Source organism: Amyelois transitella, chromosome 8, assembly GCF_032362555.1.
Source record: "Amyelois transitella isolate CPQ chromosome 8, ilAmyTran1.1, whole genome shotgun sequence".
NCBI lineage: Eukaryota > Metazoa > Arthropoda > Insecta > Lepidoptera > Pyralidae > Amyelois > Amyelois transitella.
This window is the reverse complement of record NC_083511.1, coordinates 8,394,465-8,412,495: the sequence shown is the minus strand read 5'-3', so window position 1 is coordinate 8,412,495 and position 18,031 is coordinate 8,394,465. Positions and strand designations below refer to the sequence as shown.

The following is an 18,031-nucleotide window of genomic DNA, read 5'->3' as shown; positions in this document are numbered from 1 at the left end:
AAATAGGTAATTACGTGTTTATTTACTGTATAGTAGTATATAATAGTTATATTATTATTTTTTAAAATAGTAATATTATTTTAGTATTTAATATAGGGTTATTCATTAAATAAATCACATGTATAAACAAATGGCTCTGAATTTAGCTCACCATCTTGCTCATACACACTTCAGATTTCATATAAATCACTCGATTGTATGCTTGACTCATCTTTCAGGTAGCCATTGAAACGATTATTATTGTAACTAAAATTTAGTTTTGTTACTGTTGTTAATAATTCAACTATTTATTGGATTTAAAACATAATACATGTAATATTATTTAATATAATTTATTAATAACGAACTATTTATGTGTTATCTAAAATTAATTCACATCTAAAACCTATTGTCATAGCTTATAAATACCCGGAATTCATTTAAAACGCTACTGAAAACCAATCCCCAATTTTCACACACCTCTAGAAACCGGTACTGAAACACATGTATTTATTTGGTTAGCCAATTGCGTAAGAACATATGCCCGTTTACGTCCTAATCGCGCGCGACGTCGCTCTCGTGACGTAATAGGGCCCGGCTAATACAATCAGTTTTTTGCACCCTATTGATATGACAGGAGACGGCTGCATAAAAGCGACGGAAAATCGTTCAGGGCACGCATTACATGTAAAGCGGTCACTTGACGTATCCACTAGCTTGATTTGTGCGGATCGCGCCAATATTTACGTTAATCACGGCGCGTTCTATTTTTAAAAACTTAGTTTTTATTTTTAAGTGTGCTGGTGACTTTTTGGATTGCGCGGCGTTTTATACCAAAGATTTTTATTCTGTGATAGTTTAAAAAAATAATAAAAATGGCAGATATTTGCACGTGCAGTGGATATTCGATAACGCAAGGATTATACTCCGAAAGACATGGTGAGTTTATTTTATTATTTTTTTATTAAGTTATTTGTATTCGTAATAAAAAAATATTTATTTTTGCTCTAAAAACAGTTATTTAAAGATTTTGTTATTAGCCGAATAGAATTTTCTTATGCTTAAAAATAAATGCTTAAAATCTAATAATTATACAGTGTTTATAACATGCATACAAATAAATTTAAAATTAATCAAATCGGCTACTCATTAGTTCTAAACTATTATTTGATAAAGTGAACAATGTATAGGTAAAATTTCATGTACTTAAATTATATTTTGTACTTACATTTTCTTTAATTGAACCAATTTTTATTATATTCCTTTAGTCATAAATATGTTAACTGTTTCATAAGAGCGACTTAGGAAAAAAAAATATTATAAATGATTAAAAAACATTTATTAAGTAATATAAATACGAATAATTAATGAACTAAGACAACATAAATAACTAAATTAATACTTATGTCTCGTCATATTGACAATAAACAATCAAAATAGTTTAATAAAGAACTTATCCTTTAAAAGAACTTAACCTCTATTTTGAAATCAACTCATTCCGTTAACTCATTCTCACATCTTTCGCTAGAAACCCAAAACTTCCTTCATGTCGCGTACAAATCCACCACACATATTCACAAACGTTAAACTATCCATTATTAATGTGTGTTTCTTTAATCTATGGACCAAAGGGGGTTATCACAGGGTTGTCATATCTTGAATCTTAAATATGTTTGTCCTTGTTGCGGTATCACTTTACCATAGCTATAGTCTTTGCATTGAAGTTCAATTTTGAATACTTCTTTTACAAATTAAACTACTAAGAATTACCAAAATTTTGTCCACAACTCTCGTCTATTTTATCTGAACTTATTGTTGATGTCAGTAATTGTAGAAATAAAATATTAACATTTCCATTTCGCGTGTTCAATGTTAAAAATCTCAAAAATATGACAAGTAATCTCTCTCTCGAAAATGTAATAAATGTAGTTAATAATTCCTAAACATGGTCTTTCCGTGACTATTTACGCCTTAATGAATAAATACTTCATTAAATATGTTTATACATATTGCTCAGGAGATACCAACCAAACACCATTCGATCTCCTGGACCCACCGTACGAGTACGTAATTTCTTTTGGTGGCAGCCAGCCCTACGCAGACGAAGGCTTTCCACGCGCGTATGATGCGCATGATTTATATTGCGGCGCGCAGACAATGCCGTATCTTATTGCCGACGAACCTCGATGTCGCGGAAGCTGGGGTTACGGTAAACTTAAATTAACTAAAACTGTGCGCCATTCTTAAACATTACTCGACAGATTTTAAATCCGTTTACAAGATTTTTTCTAGTTATAGTCATAAGTCGCGACTTTTTCTTCTTACTAACTCTATCAATCTTTTTTCAAGCTCTGTCGTAGAAATCAATACGATATATTGGCTCTAGCATATGATCACTTTCTATATAACGAGGGTCGAATTTAAAAAAATAAATATTTATCATAAATTATAATTATTGTGGTGTAAAGAAAGATGAGCATCAATCCTGTATTCACTGGCTTACGAGTATGTATCAATATTTATCTTGCAATATTCGCAACTCCGACCGAAATATATAAACCCGGGACTTAGATAACACTAACCGTGGGAATACAATGTGACAACATACTTACATGTATTCAATTCTCATCTCAAACATTTTCATAGATTACCGATGAGAACTAATAAAAAGAAATTTAAACGACACCATAAATTCCGTAAAAAGCTGTGACAAAATTTTACGGTCAAATGCCTGCTTGATTACAATAACCGTAATTTTTCTTGTTCTCCAGCACTCTGTTACAAAAAATAATTCTTACTCTTCTGGTACTAATACTGTTACATGTGTTCAATTTCTGTAATGAAATCTGAATTTGAATTATTGTGAACCGTAAAAATGCAATTAATTATTTCTAAAATAGGCTATTATTAATGTTAATTTTAAGTAAATATAAGAACATACGGAAAAAAGTAAGTCTAAGTGACAAATACTTTCTACCTCTGAATGAGTAATAGCGGAGTCATCTGACACACAACCCGACCTTATAGGCTTTCGCCGCGGTCGCGAAAATTCGGGAAACTCCGTGACTCATCATAGTTATCCTTGGAAAAGCCTTCGATTACACATTTCCACATAACTAGGGTGCACATGCGGCGGGATGTTTCCGGATCTTGAAAAAAAAAAATTATTTTCATTCATATTATATATTATTATATTATATATATATGTATATATTATAGGTAATAATGACATAACAAAGATAATTTTATCGTTAACTTGAAAAATCTTGATCTTCGCTTATTCGGTATTCTAAATATTAATTTTGAATCAATACTAAAAATAGCACAGCAAAATTAACATTTATCATATTTTTTTTAAAATACTACCAATTATTTCGGTTTCCCCCATAATTCGAAATAGTAACACATAATAACGTCACTGATGAAAGGCATTACGTAGTAGGTGGGAATCTCCACAGCGTAAAAAATCATAATGGTCCATGCGATCGTTTTAATTAATGCATTGTTTTCATTCACGGTATTCAGTTATGTACATTTGCTTCTGTATTTACCCTTCTTAAACGATTTTGTAGCTATTGTCATTAATATTATCACTCTTTTTAAAGTAGTACCCGAAACCTACGAGTTTGCATGAAGAGAAGAGACTCGTAAATGTTGATGAAGCGAAAGAAAAGTTCAGGGATAACACCAAGTGAAAAAATGTATACCTAGCCTACCTCTCTGGGAAGAGGCGTAATTTCATGTGTATATATTTATTGGTATCAAATCTACTACTGACAAAAATATTACAATTTAACAAAATAAACAATAGCTAAACTCAAGTCTCAAGAAAGTTATGACAAGAACAAAAGAACACACCGATCGGGAAGTATTAATCATGTACATAATAATCCCATATTGACACTATCAATAAGAGCCGAGCACAATGGCATGGCTTGTTAACCACGGACAAAAAACGTGTCAACGTAAATACTCATGTTGCTAGTTCAAATGTTTATACCATACCGCCACAGTCTAAAAAAGCTCAGTACAATTCTCATGACACAGACGCAGTGAAGTAAAATTTTCGTTCGTTATTCACTAGCGTGTCAGAAGGATCGTGGCTTACTTTTGAGTTTGAACTACGTAGGTGAATCTCGACAATCTATGTCAGGGTTTAACTTCTTTCCCAGACGTGCTTTTTAATGCTGTTTGCTTTGAAGTTAAGTCCTTTTATTTTGGCACCTTATTTGTGTTTCGTGGACGACATGTCTACTTCACACTGCGACGTGAAAATGAAAGTTGTTTTTAGAGTTCACCGTACTGATTTTCATTAATCTCTAATACTTGTACTACTTTTATTGTCGAACAAATATGTCACTATTTTTATCATTGTGCAATCATGTTGCAAATCATTGTTTAATAACATTGATATTTGCATTACAAATAGATAGCTTTTATCAATTAATTAGGTTAAGAGATATAAAGTTGTAATAAGGATAAGGATCAAATATTTATTAATAATTCTCATATTAAAATTAATTAATTTCAAAAAAGTAGCTACATTGCATCACAATAATGAAAGTTGACTATGAACAAACTGTACACGAATTGATTCTTGATTCTCAACATAGGTGTGACAATTATAATTATCATAATTAGTGGTCAATAATTTCGCGATTGAATATATAGGCACACGTGCTAGTAGGCGCGCGACTCGCGACTAATGCCCGATAAAAACTCACTTTAGGACTCATCGATGAATCACCGCAAACTCAAACGAATAATGTTCACGCAAGAGATGTGGACAGAGAATACCATGGAGACGATTCCTTTTGACATTTTCCTCCTAAAAGTTGAATGAATTTAAAACAATAGCATAAATACATAAACTTTACTGATATCGCACAAAACAATAATCAAATGTTTGACCCTAAACATTGTTAACTACGATAACTTATTATAGATTGCAAATATTGAATACCACGGATAGTCTTAAGTAAGATATAAATTGTTTTCGTAGTCACTAAAGATTAATAAAATATTTCTATTGTTAATAGAAGTGCTAGCTTCCAATTAGATTTGTCACCTTCCTGCGAGATAAATTGAAAGTGGTATGACGTAACCTCGACTATAATATGCTTTCGAGTGATTAATACCTGCAAGATATCTATAATAACGTTATCATCAGCATTTTTTCACTCATGTTTTCATACGTGTGTTCTAATCCCGTATTTTCAGTGGTTATACAAATTTAATAACGCTATTTACAGTCACCAAAAATTTCCCGCCGAAACTACTCCTTTTTAAAATATTTTTACTGCCATGGGCACATGACACGTCTTATAAGATCCTATTTAATTGGGTTAATCAGTAGTTTATGCTATGCTTTTTCTGACATTCAGTCAGGGAAAAAAAGAGGAAATGTCTTACACATTATGTAAAACGAAACATATGCGAATGGCGTCTCCGGGTGGGTCGGAGTCCGCGTTCGGCGGTAAGGGTTTTCGCAGTTCACCGGCTATTTCATATACGGTGCCGCATTTTGGTGGCCATTCAGCGAGAGAAGGTTGCCCGCGCGCCGGTCCGCGGTCGCACACGCTCCTTGCTTCACGCCGGTGACAGACGACACTCCATACCGCGATTATATGTGTATAAACAAGTGCCTTACTATACCCGCGAGTGCACCGCAGTGAATTTCCTCTCTCACCACTTCGCCTATTCAGGATAAAACGTAACGTTCGTATGAACATGGACTTTCCCAAAGGATCCACATCAATGCGTTGTTCATGGATGTCTTTTTAACTGGTGTGTGATGTTTTTGTTTGTATTTTTATAGTTCAGCTAATTTCAGGCTAATGTGTTTGAGAAATGGTAGGTAAAATTAATATTTTTAATTTTTTTTTTTACTTTATTTATTTTAGATTTTTATTATAATAATCTTATTATATTAAAAAACGCACATTTGAAAATCACAACTTAAATAATGCTGCTTTTGAGATTACTTCATAAAATGCCAAATATAACGTTTTTTTTTTATTATTATTAAAGTGAATTCTAATCAAATAATATAAAATATGATAAATATTTTAATATAAAATAATATTAATAAAGAATCATCTTTAGAAGTAAGATGTAACTTCATCTTACCTACTTCTAAAGACGTCATTGTCACCAAACTGATGGATAAGCAAATTCAATTGATCGTTTTTGGAAGCGAACAATAATATTGAGTAATAATCGTTAGCGCATCGACAGCGAATCGTGTGGGAATGATCAACATCGGATTCTGTCGGTCGGCCGTCGGCAATCGATCAAAAGCATTTTTCGCTAAAGATCGTGGACATCCGATACTTTATAAGTAACTTTTTTGAATTACGAATATTTGAGCCACGCTCGCTTTTCTTTTATAATAATCAGTTAGTTTATGGCCCATTTTTTTTAATTTATCATTAATAACTTCCTCTTGAAGTAATGTTACGAGTAAAAGATGTATTTTTAGATTCGTATACCTAACCGCTAAATGATTCATTCCGTAGCATAACCATTCGACTATTCCGCTTCGTAAGTGACTAATTTCTATATTCATTAATCGAAATTCGGAGCAGAATGCACAGGAAAAATATATCTTATGTTGAATTCAATATTAATATTTTTTTTTAAATACATGGTGGAAAATTTCTTTATCCTAGACAACATTGAATTATTTTAAAATAATTCAAAAAAGAAATTTTAAAATATATAAAAAATAAATTATAAATTTCCTAATCTGCTTTAATTTTAGTATTTGGGTTTTTTAGTATTTGGATTAACCCAATGATGAATCTCTCTCGCGGTAACAATTAAAATTGACATTTATCTCGATCTCCGAAACAATTGGTCATAGTGTAAAAAAATGACAACAAAATGTCAGAAAGATTAGCGGTCAACAAAATGTATGCTTGTCACATTTTTTAAATCACTCGGTAACGCGGGATTTGTATTGCATAAATTATATTGTCAACGACTCGAATTGACCTAATGATTCACTGACCATTTTTATTTGTATAAAGCTTTACTTACACGAACTTATTAGCTTAATGTAAACTATATCGAAGCACGTCAGGCAATTTTTTGTGAATTGGAACTAATACTCTGGATGAGTACCTAGTATAGTTCGACTCTAATTTCTTATTTGTTAAAAGAGATGATTATCTAAATAATAATGATCGCTAATATACGAGTATATCTGTCTACACCTGTATAATTTCTTACAGTTCTTAAATATAATTTTTAATTTACCCTTCGATCAAAGATGTTATATGTAAACGAAAATTGAAAAAGTTGTTCTATAATATTAAAATCATGATTTTATCTTTCACTGGTAGTTTTCAGAGTTTAAAAAAGATTTAGCCTTATCCTAATTAAGCAGTAACCATTTCCACTTAAAATTTATAGCATATGGTAAACACTAAAGCCATGTAAACCAGCCTTTATTGTTGACGTAACTTCTTATGTTGAATCCCTCCGTGTTTATTGATCTGAAGTTTGTGTGTATTGATCCTTTTAACTATTTCCATGAACATCTACGTAAGTCGCAAAGCGATTAGCAAATTCTTAGACATACAAAACTAAATAAGGAAATGTTTTTCACACGTAATTTTAATTATTCAATTACTAATACTAACCTAGTTTATAAACCAAAAAACTAGAAAACTTGTGGGCTCTCATAATTTTTGCAATTATTTTCTCAAAACCTATTAAAAATATTTATACTGTGAAATGTAGGAATAAGGATTGATTCTTTTCAAAGTTGTTACTTTTTTTTTTCAATAAACTTGTCACTGTGTGGACAATACCAAAAAACTAAGAGGTATTATAAAATATCCAACAAAACCGACTCGCAACAAACAAGCACGTGCCTATTTTATGTTCTTTTATGGTCTATTGACACGTAAAAATAGTAAATACGCCATGAAAGGGTAACTTTCTAGGTTTTAGCACTGCATACAAAGGCCGCTTCGAGTTGGCTGAGTTTGAAAACGGTCGGCGGAATCGCGAGGCAGGGCCGGGGCATAAAATATGTTTTATGGCCGACGCAAAACCTTCAATAACAGTGAAACGTTAAATCGAATGGGACAAGGCATTTTTGCACAACGCCGATGGGCGTCACGCTTTTGGACAAATAAAACAATGGCACTAAATATTTCCTTTTATATATCTTAAAAAAAAGTCACTGAATTCTTATTTTATATGTATGACAACCTATTTTAATTATGGAAGCTCGTTCACGGGTTTTGTCTGTTGACAGATGATACTGGCAACTTATACAAAATCCAAAAAAAAAAAATCCATACTGTTGTCATATTTTTTAAATATAAATTCATAGAGAAGCTCCGAAACATAGACAGCCTCAATTGTCATCCGAACAACGTATCCGATACAATCTATTTCATCCCGTGTGTCCCTTGCCTAATGCTCCCTGAGAAAGTAGTCCAGAGATGGAGATTGTACAAGAACTTTATGCACATGCTACTGTAATCACGTAGCTTATTATTTTTTATGTCTCGTCAACAATTCCACTTAATAGGAATGCAGTCGTTTGTGAATACCGAACACACAAAATAAACACATTACAGAACAACCCACGAAACTTTATTCATATCTGAGCTTCCCTCAAAAAGTTTTGTGTATAATAAAAAAACATTATCAAAGTATTAATTTAAAAATATGTCCATGATAATTATATTAAGTACCAAAATAAACGCTAAAATAATGACAAATGAACAGACCATATTCATTTTGAATCTGTCCTTAATTATCCCCATAGGGATCGAATTGAGATCTTGTTCAAAAATATTTTAAGTGACAGAGACCAAATAATATAGAAAATATTGAACACCCTCCTTCTGTACACTAAATATTTTGTCCCGTGACTTTTAACGAGTTTTTTTTAAACATTAAGCCACGAATGATTGATTCGTGGGTGAGCTTTGTTTAATATTTTTTATGTGCAAAAGTTTATAAACAAAAACTGTAAAAAATTCAAGAAAGTTCATTCATAATTCTATAAATAAAATAGAATTATATACCTATTACATAAAAATTTTAGATACATTCTGCTTTATGAGTCACCGGAGTGACATAAGTCGGTTATATGAAACCATACAGATATTTCCTAAGTCAATTTGAGTTATTTTTAAGTATATGTTTATTTTCCTTACATTTAAATTTGTTTATGACTAGCGACACAATGCGGATTTGCATAAGATATGCTTAACAGAAAAATATGTAATTAATGAAACTGTAGTTTATATAATAATGGGTCTAAAAAGGTTTTTATCAGTAGCAAAATGAAACATGGAACTTAGCAAAGCTAACAAATTAACTCGTCAGAATTGAAACAAAGGCTTTAAAAACATCAACACTTCTCACCACTCAGAGGATATAAATAAGAAAGAAGACCGCTCCTTATCAATCTGATTGAATTCGTTTATACGATAACACGTATCAACACTCATCATAATGACATGTAATTACTTCCTATCAATTCATAATATTCACTCAGTTGTATATTATCCTGACAGTGCATAATACGTTTCTAACAGAAATTCCGTGCTAACAGTGCGTCTGTTTTGTTTCAGGTTTTTCCAAAAAGCTGTTCGTAGCTATATGTGTATTTGTAACAATCACTATGTGTTTAACACCCACCGAAGCGGCCTCGTTGGCGCACAAAGACAGCAGACCAGAAACCAAAGAGTTGGCAGAATTGTCGTCAGGACTCCAGCGGAACCACAGGCGACGCCATCAGAGGCATCTCACGAAAATGACCAAAGATGAAGAACATATGATTAAAATTATAAGAATCCTAAAATACACGAAAAATGACTTCAGGGATCACAAGTACAGAGTGAACGATTCAGAAATATACAGGAATCCCAAAATCAAAGTGCCAGCGACGAACTTCTTGGAGATCAAAAGATTTCTACAGAGTTTCAAGAATAAAAGTATAACGGCGATGGCGCGTGAACACAAAGTAAGTAAAGATTTGTAATTAAAAATGTAACTATAAAATGCGGGTACCTACTTAAACTAAAAATAATTTCAAAGTATATATTTTAAATGTTATAACATTTATATGAAAATCTTGTTTACCCATAAATTCAAATAATTTGATCAGTAAATATAATATGATGATCCTTTACATATGCAGCAATTAGTTGCAGTTACTTTAAATATTACTACCTATAAACAACGATTAAAGGGATCATCTGCAAAGGACATTGTATCTATCGAGGCTTTAATCCGACTTATTTCTGTATCAGCATTTAAACTAATTATGTATGTATTTCGAATGATGTCACCGCAACTGAGCATGTCAACTTTTTGTGTAAGATGTACATAGGTGTAACATTTATTAATCCAAACTTAATTCGATCAAGGTCAATCTTTTTGTCCAGTTAAGACATGTCTCTATTCGTGACGTAATTCTTATCAAACAATCGTATAATGAAATGAATCATGATTTTGACATGAGGCAATCATTGATAGTATAATTATTATCAGAAATACAAATACCAATAGATTGTCACAATGTAAATCAAATTCTCTAAATTTTTCATCGAGATAAACAGCTAAGTGACAGGTAATCATAAACAATATAAATAAATAAACCGCATTGGTTGACATTAATTGCTATATTCAGTTAGAGTGATTTATTTGTAAACTTAACATTATTCAAACAGTTCAACTCACCTTTAATCTTCTAATTATCATGTTGTGGGATAACATAAAACGTTTGTTATGAATTCTGTATTTATCAAACTGCCATTAGTTTATATATAAACAGGTTCTAATCGGTTGTTAATTATGTCTTAATCTTTGTCTATACAATTCAAACATTTTGGATTGTCCTATATTCACACTAATCTTTAAGATGAATTAGAGTATCGCATGAATAGTCGTTTAAATGTTTTATTTCGTATTTTGTTGCAATTTATAATATTAACATGGAAAAAAAATTAAGTAACTTCATATCTGTGCATTAGTGAATGAGTACTTATGTTATAAAAAACATTTTACTATGACACTAATCAACGATCAACTGAAACAGCTGAAAGATTCTTCCTGTTAAAGCTTCTGCTAAAAATAGATTTTTGCAAAAATTCCCACGAGAGCATAGCCCTGTAAAAGGGCTGTCCTTAACATAATGAAATGAAGGATCAAACTCCATGATTACTGCGGTCAATCTCAGTCTCAGGGTGTGGTGGACCAACCCATATTTTTTCCCTCTCAATGTTTTTGCAGTACTTTTAATTTATTTTTTAAGAGGTCAATAGTTACATTAGTCGAACCATTGGCTGAGGCGCTGGGCTAGCTACTTTGAAAACTAAGGTACTTTTAAACTGAAAACAAGAGGATGTTATCAATTCTTCATGGTATTTGTTCATTATCAGCTTCTGCAGTGTATTTGATATCACTGCTGTATATTCGGCAAATGCCATAATAACAGAAAAATATTTGCAATTAGGTATATGCAATTCTGGGCATTTCATCCACCATTGGACGCACGCCTTAAAATTTAGTATTATCCAATTATTAATCTATTCAGTTTCACTGACAACTAGTATCAGTTACTACTGGCCAGTACTTCAGCCAGCGCTGGCCCAATGTATAACCGAGCCAAGACAAAGAGTAAAGATCTCCACAACTACTAAATGAGCTTTGGTCGGGCCAAATTACATGCGGACAGCTCTGTAACACGTTTATTTACATCACGTTGTACTTAAGGGCAATAACTAGTATCGCAGGCCCTTAATTTACAGCGCCGCTCTCCGTTTGTAAATTGACGCGGTTTTAAGTGTTTTATAAAACTTCATTTAGGTGTACATGCTCTCCGTAATTTTTGTATCGGTTTTCTATAGTAAAAATTAGCATCGCGAAATTACATTATAAATTGGTTTGTTATACTCGTTTACTTTTAAAAATAGACATTAATTTTGTTATCCAGTATGAGATGATTAGGAATATTAAACAATTATAGGGAATGCCAAAGTCAATTATAGCCGGTTAGTATGGGCGAAGGAATAGTTATTTTATTTTTAATTTACGTGCTGCACAATACATCAGATGAGTACACATATCTGTCTTAACCGTTTTTTTTTATGAAAAATAACTAATTACATTCAATTATTGTTTTCGGTTGAGTCTATATAATATTCTGCCTCTACCGTCGCGTGCGCCTCTTGTAATTATATAGCGTTGTAGCAGCCGAGAGGTGGTTAAAGGTTTCGTCGAATTTGCATAGATTGACACCGCCCGATTCGGCCAGTATCACACGCAAGCCTGGACGGTAACGTATAGGCATCGATTATAAGGAAATAGCTAAGATTCAATACCTCCTTACGACTAGGACAAAATAATGGAAATGAGATTATAAAAATTCAAAATTCAAAATTTTTATTCATTATTATAGGATACTACATATCGCTTAATAATTGTCGAAACGTTTGGTTTCACAACATTGGTTGACGTCAAATAAATTACTTATAAACTTAGATTACTGATTTTAGTTCGGCATTCTTCTAAATCAAGGGTTTATAAGGTAATTGCACAATTTACATCGTAGTTCATGTTAGTTTGTTTTATATTAAGTCACAACATCTTTCCACTTGCCACGATCTCTGCATACTTCTTTTGCTTCATCCTCATTCATAACTCTTCGTGCAAGCTCGGCGGTTTCGGGTAGGTAGTCTTGACCTGACCATTTGCCAAGACGTGCTAAATTTAAAAAATAAATTTAATTAACTTAATTTAGAGAAAGATGTAGTCTCTGCATACCCCTATTACCGACGTGATGTTATGTATGTAATGTATGTGTTATTAGTCATAACTATTTGTTTGTATGCACCAAAAAGATATAAAACAAATTAACGGACCTTCGAAACGCCTTTATTTACCAAACTCGCATCTGGACCGCGACTTTCTATTATGTATTCATATTGTACACCCACTAATTAGTACACAAAACTTAATGCCAGACAATAAGTATGTGTGCTCTGGTCGTGTCCGATGACCTTACACATTACGAGACCGCGCGGGCGGACCATACTCTAAATTATTTTCTAACACAACAGTGCCGAGTCGCCCAGTATCCCAACTATGAATATTAAATATTTCTACACTACGTCTCGTCAATTCGTCAATGCCCACTTAACAAATTCAAATATTTAACATTGGGCAAAGGAAAGCGTTAGAATTCAAGTGATCTGTGCTGCGCCCGGCTTAAGTTGACTTACGAACAATTTAAAAATTAAATACTTCTCAAATGAGTCGTTAAAACAGAGAGCCCTACAGAAGAATAGTATGGACCTTTCTTTGTCAAATGAATGCATGCCTTTATATATTTGCACGCATTTGGTAGAAATTATTCGTAATGTTTGTCAAATAATTGCGTTGGGAGGTAAAAAGAGTATTTATGTATGGAAACGCGTAAGGCCTTTCAGCGTTCGAGTAAAGGGCAGACATTCCACAAGAGCTAACGCGGCGCACTTTCATAGTGACAAGGGATTTAGCTTTAGCGGTCTCCGAGTGTAGTGTTTGCTCAGTATTTACGATTTAACAAAACAACACGAAATGTTAAAAACACATTATTTGTCCAACTGAGACGAATGTGAACTTACGATTCCGGAGTGCGGCATTTGTCTCCAACACGTTTCTCAGGTAAAGCCCGTCCATTTAAAGCATATGTACTTATTGTTGAGTTTTCAGTTTTATACTCGGCCATATTTGTGCTCGTGCGAGACGCTTTATCGCTCTAAGATTCCGCGACAGAGGTCCTTCACAATAAGGGAAACCGCGCGACACGCAAAGTGCTTTATGAGCTGTTAAATTAACGATAAATTTTCGAATTCTATTGTCTCGAAGGGTTCATACGATACAAAATTACAACGTTCGTTTCATGAATCATTTTATCAATTTATTAATGGTGTAGCGTTCCTGGTACTGTGACATACTATATGTCGCGAGAATATAATTATTCTGCGAAGAATGAGTGACGACTCCGTGTGATAAATTTAATTCATCCGCCACTTGTACTGAAACGTATTTAACTCATCACATTTTCAGTCACCTGATAACGTAATACTTTTGACGTGTTAGGAGCTACGAATAGAGTAAATCTACGTAAATGTGTGTAAATAATAGTCAATGGCACAGCTCAATATGTCTACAGATAACTCTGTTTAGGATTTTACCGAAAAAGTAAATAAGTGTCGCGTCGGTGCCTTAGTTTTCGGAATAATGATATTTTTAGTGTAAAGCAGATGTGTTTAGTACGTCAAAGCATACATATGGACGCTCCTGGCGTGGTTGACGTAGTAGAGTAACAGGATGCAGGATATATAAGGACTAGACAGGCAGACATCACACAACATAGACATACCTATGGTATGTCGTTATCCTATATCATACTGACCTTTTCGGTAGTTGCTTTTTTAAACGAATATGGCATCTTCATTAAAAAAAACAGAGAACCGCGTTTTTTACTTTTTAAATCATTTTTTTTTTTTTGCAAGATACATGTCAATAATCTTTGATTCAAATAGAAATTGCATTAATCGTACATTAGCCACGATAATAGGAGATCTGTTACAAGGATCGTCGGAAACCGGCTCCTCTGGTGTTTGTTCGCCTTTATTTTGCTATCCATTGTTGAAGCCAGTTCGTGTCATACACTCATGGAATTTAATCGGTAGCCTTCTAATAAGTTGAAAAATAACTTTATTTTATCGTAGATTTGCACCGCTTACTTTCCTTGTCAATAATTCGCTAGTTATGAGAAAGATATTGTTGTCCCAACTTATATAATAAACTCGAATGTAACTTTATTTGTTAACTATTCACAGAGTAACCCCTAAAACCATGACATTAAGTTGAATGAATTTTTATTTCTTTTCAAGGTTTTTGCCAGACGCGTTCCATTTTAACATGATTATTTCTTGTATAAGATTAGCCTATACTAAAATTTTAAGGTAATCCCCCGCTTTTGCAATGACTGAGTTAACAAGACATACGATAAATAAAATTATTATCTTATCTTGCGTACAGTTTACATACAATTCCATCATAAACTGGCTTTTACCTACGGCGTTGCTCACAATGGGTACAAAAACTTATGTCTAGAAGGTCTAGTTGTGATACTAAATTTAAAAACAATCCATTCGTTTTGAGTTTATTTATACAAATTTAACACACATTTTTTACGGGTAGTGTAGACTATACTTATATTTACGCTTGTCACGATCCTTGCAAACTTCTATTGCCTCATCCAAATTCATCAATCTTTTTGTCAGTTTAAGGTTCTCTTGTCCTGACTTTTGTTTATTATATTAGTTGCTTCTAAAATGGATTTAAAATCAGATGACTAAGCTATATGGCCTACGTATGTGTACTTGGTATAATATCGATGAATACCTGAGGACTACAGCCTCGACACAAATCCTAGGTGCAGTAAATATCTACAATTAAATTTACTTAATTCAAGCTTATAAGTTGCTACCAACGAGTTTATTCGTAATATATAATACACATTTAAAGTTTTAGTACGTACGGAATTTTTAGTGTGTATTAATTTACTTGATCTTCCCCGCAACTCTGCTTATTTGGAAAAAATATCTAATGATCAACTTATTAAAGGAGAATTTCTTTTGACATAATCATTGATATTTTATTTTGATAAATCTGTTCAATTTTTGTAGGGTTTACCAACAAAGCATTGGAACAAATACTGCTATTTGAATTCTCACTTTAAGACTTCTACAATTCTATACGATTGCTGATCTACTTAGCAAAAAGTATTCCTTTTATATTAGCGTTCCAAATATTTGCTCAAGTTAATTATACGTACGTAAATTAATAATATATAACTTAAATTATGAACTTAATTAATATTATGTTCTCTTTTGTTACAGTTCGTGTTCATTGCTGTAAGGCTGTACAAGTCTCTGTTCAAGTACAACGAAATATTCAAAGCGCTTCAGAAGGTCGAGGTGGTGGCTCTGGACGTCTTGTTCAGCGGCTACCAGGCCAGGAGGAAAGATTTTCTCGGAGAAATCCTACGAAACCTCAACTACATCTTGCCAGTCATCGGAGATGGCCTAAGAGACTTCAAAAAGAATGTCGACTTAGCGAATCCTTTAGGCGAAAAGGAAGAACACATCTTACGAAGCTTCAGATCAGAAATCGAAGCTATAGACAAGGCTGAAACGTGCCTCAAATACGATGGCTCTATATTTAGAGGGTATGGAATTTTACTGAAGAAATGGTACTGCTTCGTGACGTCGAAACAAGACAGGACGAGTAGGGAGAATGCTAGGTGCCGATCCATTGAAAGCAAAATGAAGGCCCCTAAAAAACATAGGAAACAAAAGAAGAAGCTAAGAACTAGTACTGTTTAAAACTTAATTGTAATTGACTGTGGCGTGTTACTTAAGAGTTCATTGACGAGACATTTTAATCTGAAAACTTTAGTGAGACGTGTTTGGGCTGCCATGAATTTGCTTCATGCAAATCATTGTATTTACTGATTATTAGATTAGTTCATTGTTAATTAAGTATCTACTGGGTACAATTTCTGTGATATTTAATTCTTAATTTCTATATAATCATTAATTTATTTATTAGAATTGTAAGTCGTTGTATAAGTTCCTCTATTTTCTACGATGCCTCTAACTTGTTGCTTTATCTCAGTATTCAATTGTAGTATTAATTTATTTAAATCTTCTTATTTATTAAATTTCTTCTGAAATTGCTATCTTTCTTTCCTTTTATAATTAAATGATGTGTAATTGGAAATTGTAAATACAAGATATTTTTTATTGTGATTTGACAATCGAAGACAGCATAAATGTGTGAAACGCTCTTCTATGTAATTTATATAATGTAAAGTATTATTAGAAGGCAAAATGATATTGCCGATGTAGCCAAGAAAGACTTTTAGCGAATATTTAAGTTACATATTAATTTATGTTATTACCTATTTATACCTTAAGTATTTCTTTGAACTGCTGAAATTCACTTTGATCTGTAAACCTTGCAATATTATTCCGCAATCTGAAATAACCGCCATACTTTTAAGGTTAAAAAAACATCTTAAATCGCATCTTAGAAAAAGCATTTATAGATCTTGCCATACACCTTATCTTCATGAAATATTTTATACATTTTCATATATTTTTCATACATGACTTAATTCAACATTAAGTTGGGCAATCATCATCAAAATATTTAGAAAAAATTAAATAATAATCTTATTAACTTTAATTGAAAATAATACAAAACTCATTACTTTAGTAGTTCCTTTAGTTTAGAATCTCTAAATACTGAGTGAATTTCTAGTAGTTCGGTATTTATCCCCGACAGCAAAAGGGAGAATATGTTTTGTATTGTGCCGTTGTTGTGACGTCACTATTATGCACTGACAATGAACTGAAACCTAGGTTACACCTACCAGTACATAAAGGCAGTACATGTTTTAATTGACATTTTTTGTAATCATAAATGATACACCTTGGTGTATAAAAATGAAATAAAATATAAAGCTTTGTAAATTTGTGTTTTTTTTTTACTGATTCTATATCATGAATACAGAGGTATAATAATACAGAGAGATTTCTATGCATTGAATATTAAAATTTGCATTGAACATTCAAATAAATTAGGCAATGAAGAAACAAAAATAAAAACTTTATCTATTTGTTTGTGCACGTTAATCTCTAGAACAACTGGACGGATTCAAATGAAACTTATTTGGTATATAGCTTGTAAAATCGAAGGTCTGGAAACCCCGATGCAGCACCATATTAGTCCAGTTAAACTTTAGGGAAAATAGAAATTACAGAAGTTCAGCCACGCGGACGAAGTCGTGGACTAGTACATACATAAGGCTTAAAAACTTAAGATTCTTTTTTTAGGCGATGGGCTAGCAACCTGTCACTATTTGATTCTCAATTCCAATATTAAGTCATGCAAATACAGCTTAACGTGGCCTTTTAGTCGTTTAAAGACTGCTGGCTATGTCTCTCCGTCCTGTAAG

The 18,031-nt window shown here is 32.6% G+C and overlaps 1 protein-coding gene across 4 annotated transcripts; it reads left to right on the top strand.

Moving 5' to 3' along the window:
- The first annotated feature begins 671 nt into the window (after window positions 1-671).
- LOC106135517 (uncharacterized) lies at window positions 672-17,546 on the top strand. Of its 4 annotated transcripts, none has more exons than XM_013335854.2 (3): window positions 672-918; window positions 9,582-9,973; window positions 15,909-17,546. In XM_013335854.2, the coding sequence occupies exons 1-3, from the start codon at window positions 855-857 to the stop codon at window positions 16,392-16,394; spliced, it is 942 nt and encodes a 313-aa protein (XP_013191308.2). In that variant the 5' UTR covers window positions 672-854; the 3' UTR covers window positions 16,395-17,546. The 4 variants fall into 4 exon arrangements, with proteins under 4 accessions (XP_013191308.2, XP_013191316.2, XP_060801525.1 ...); XM_013335862.2 differs by lacking the exon at window positions 672-918 and adding an exon at window positions 5,529-5,766; XM_060945542.1 differs by lacking the exon at window positions 672-918 and adding an exon at window positions 5,779-5,832.
- Window positions 17,547-18,031: the final 485 nt, after the last annotated feature.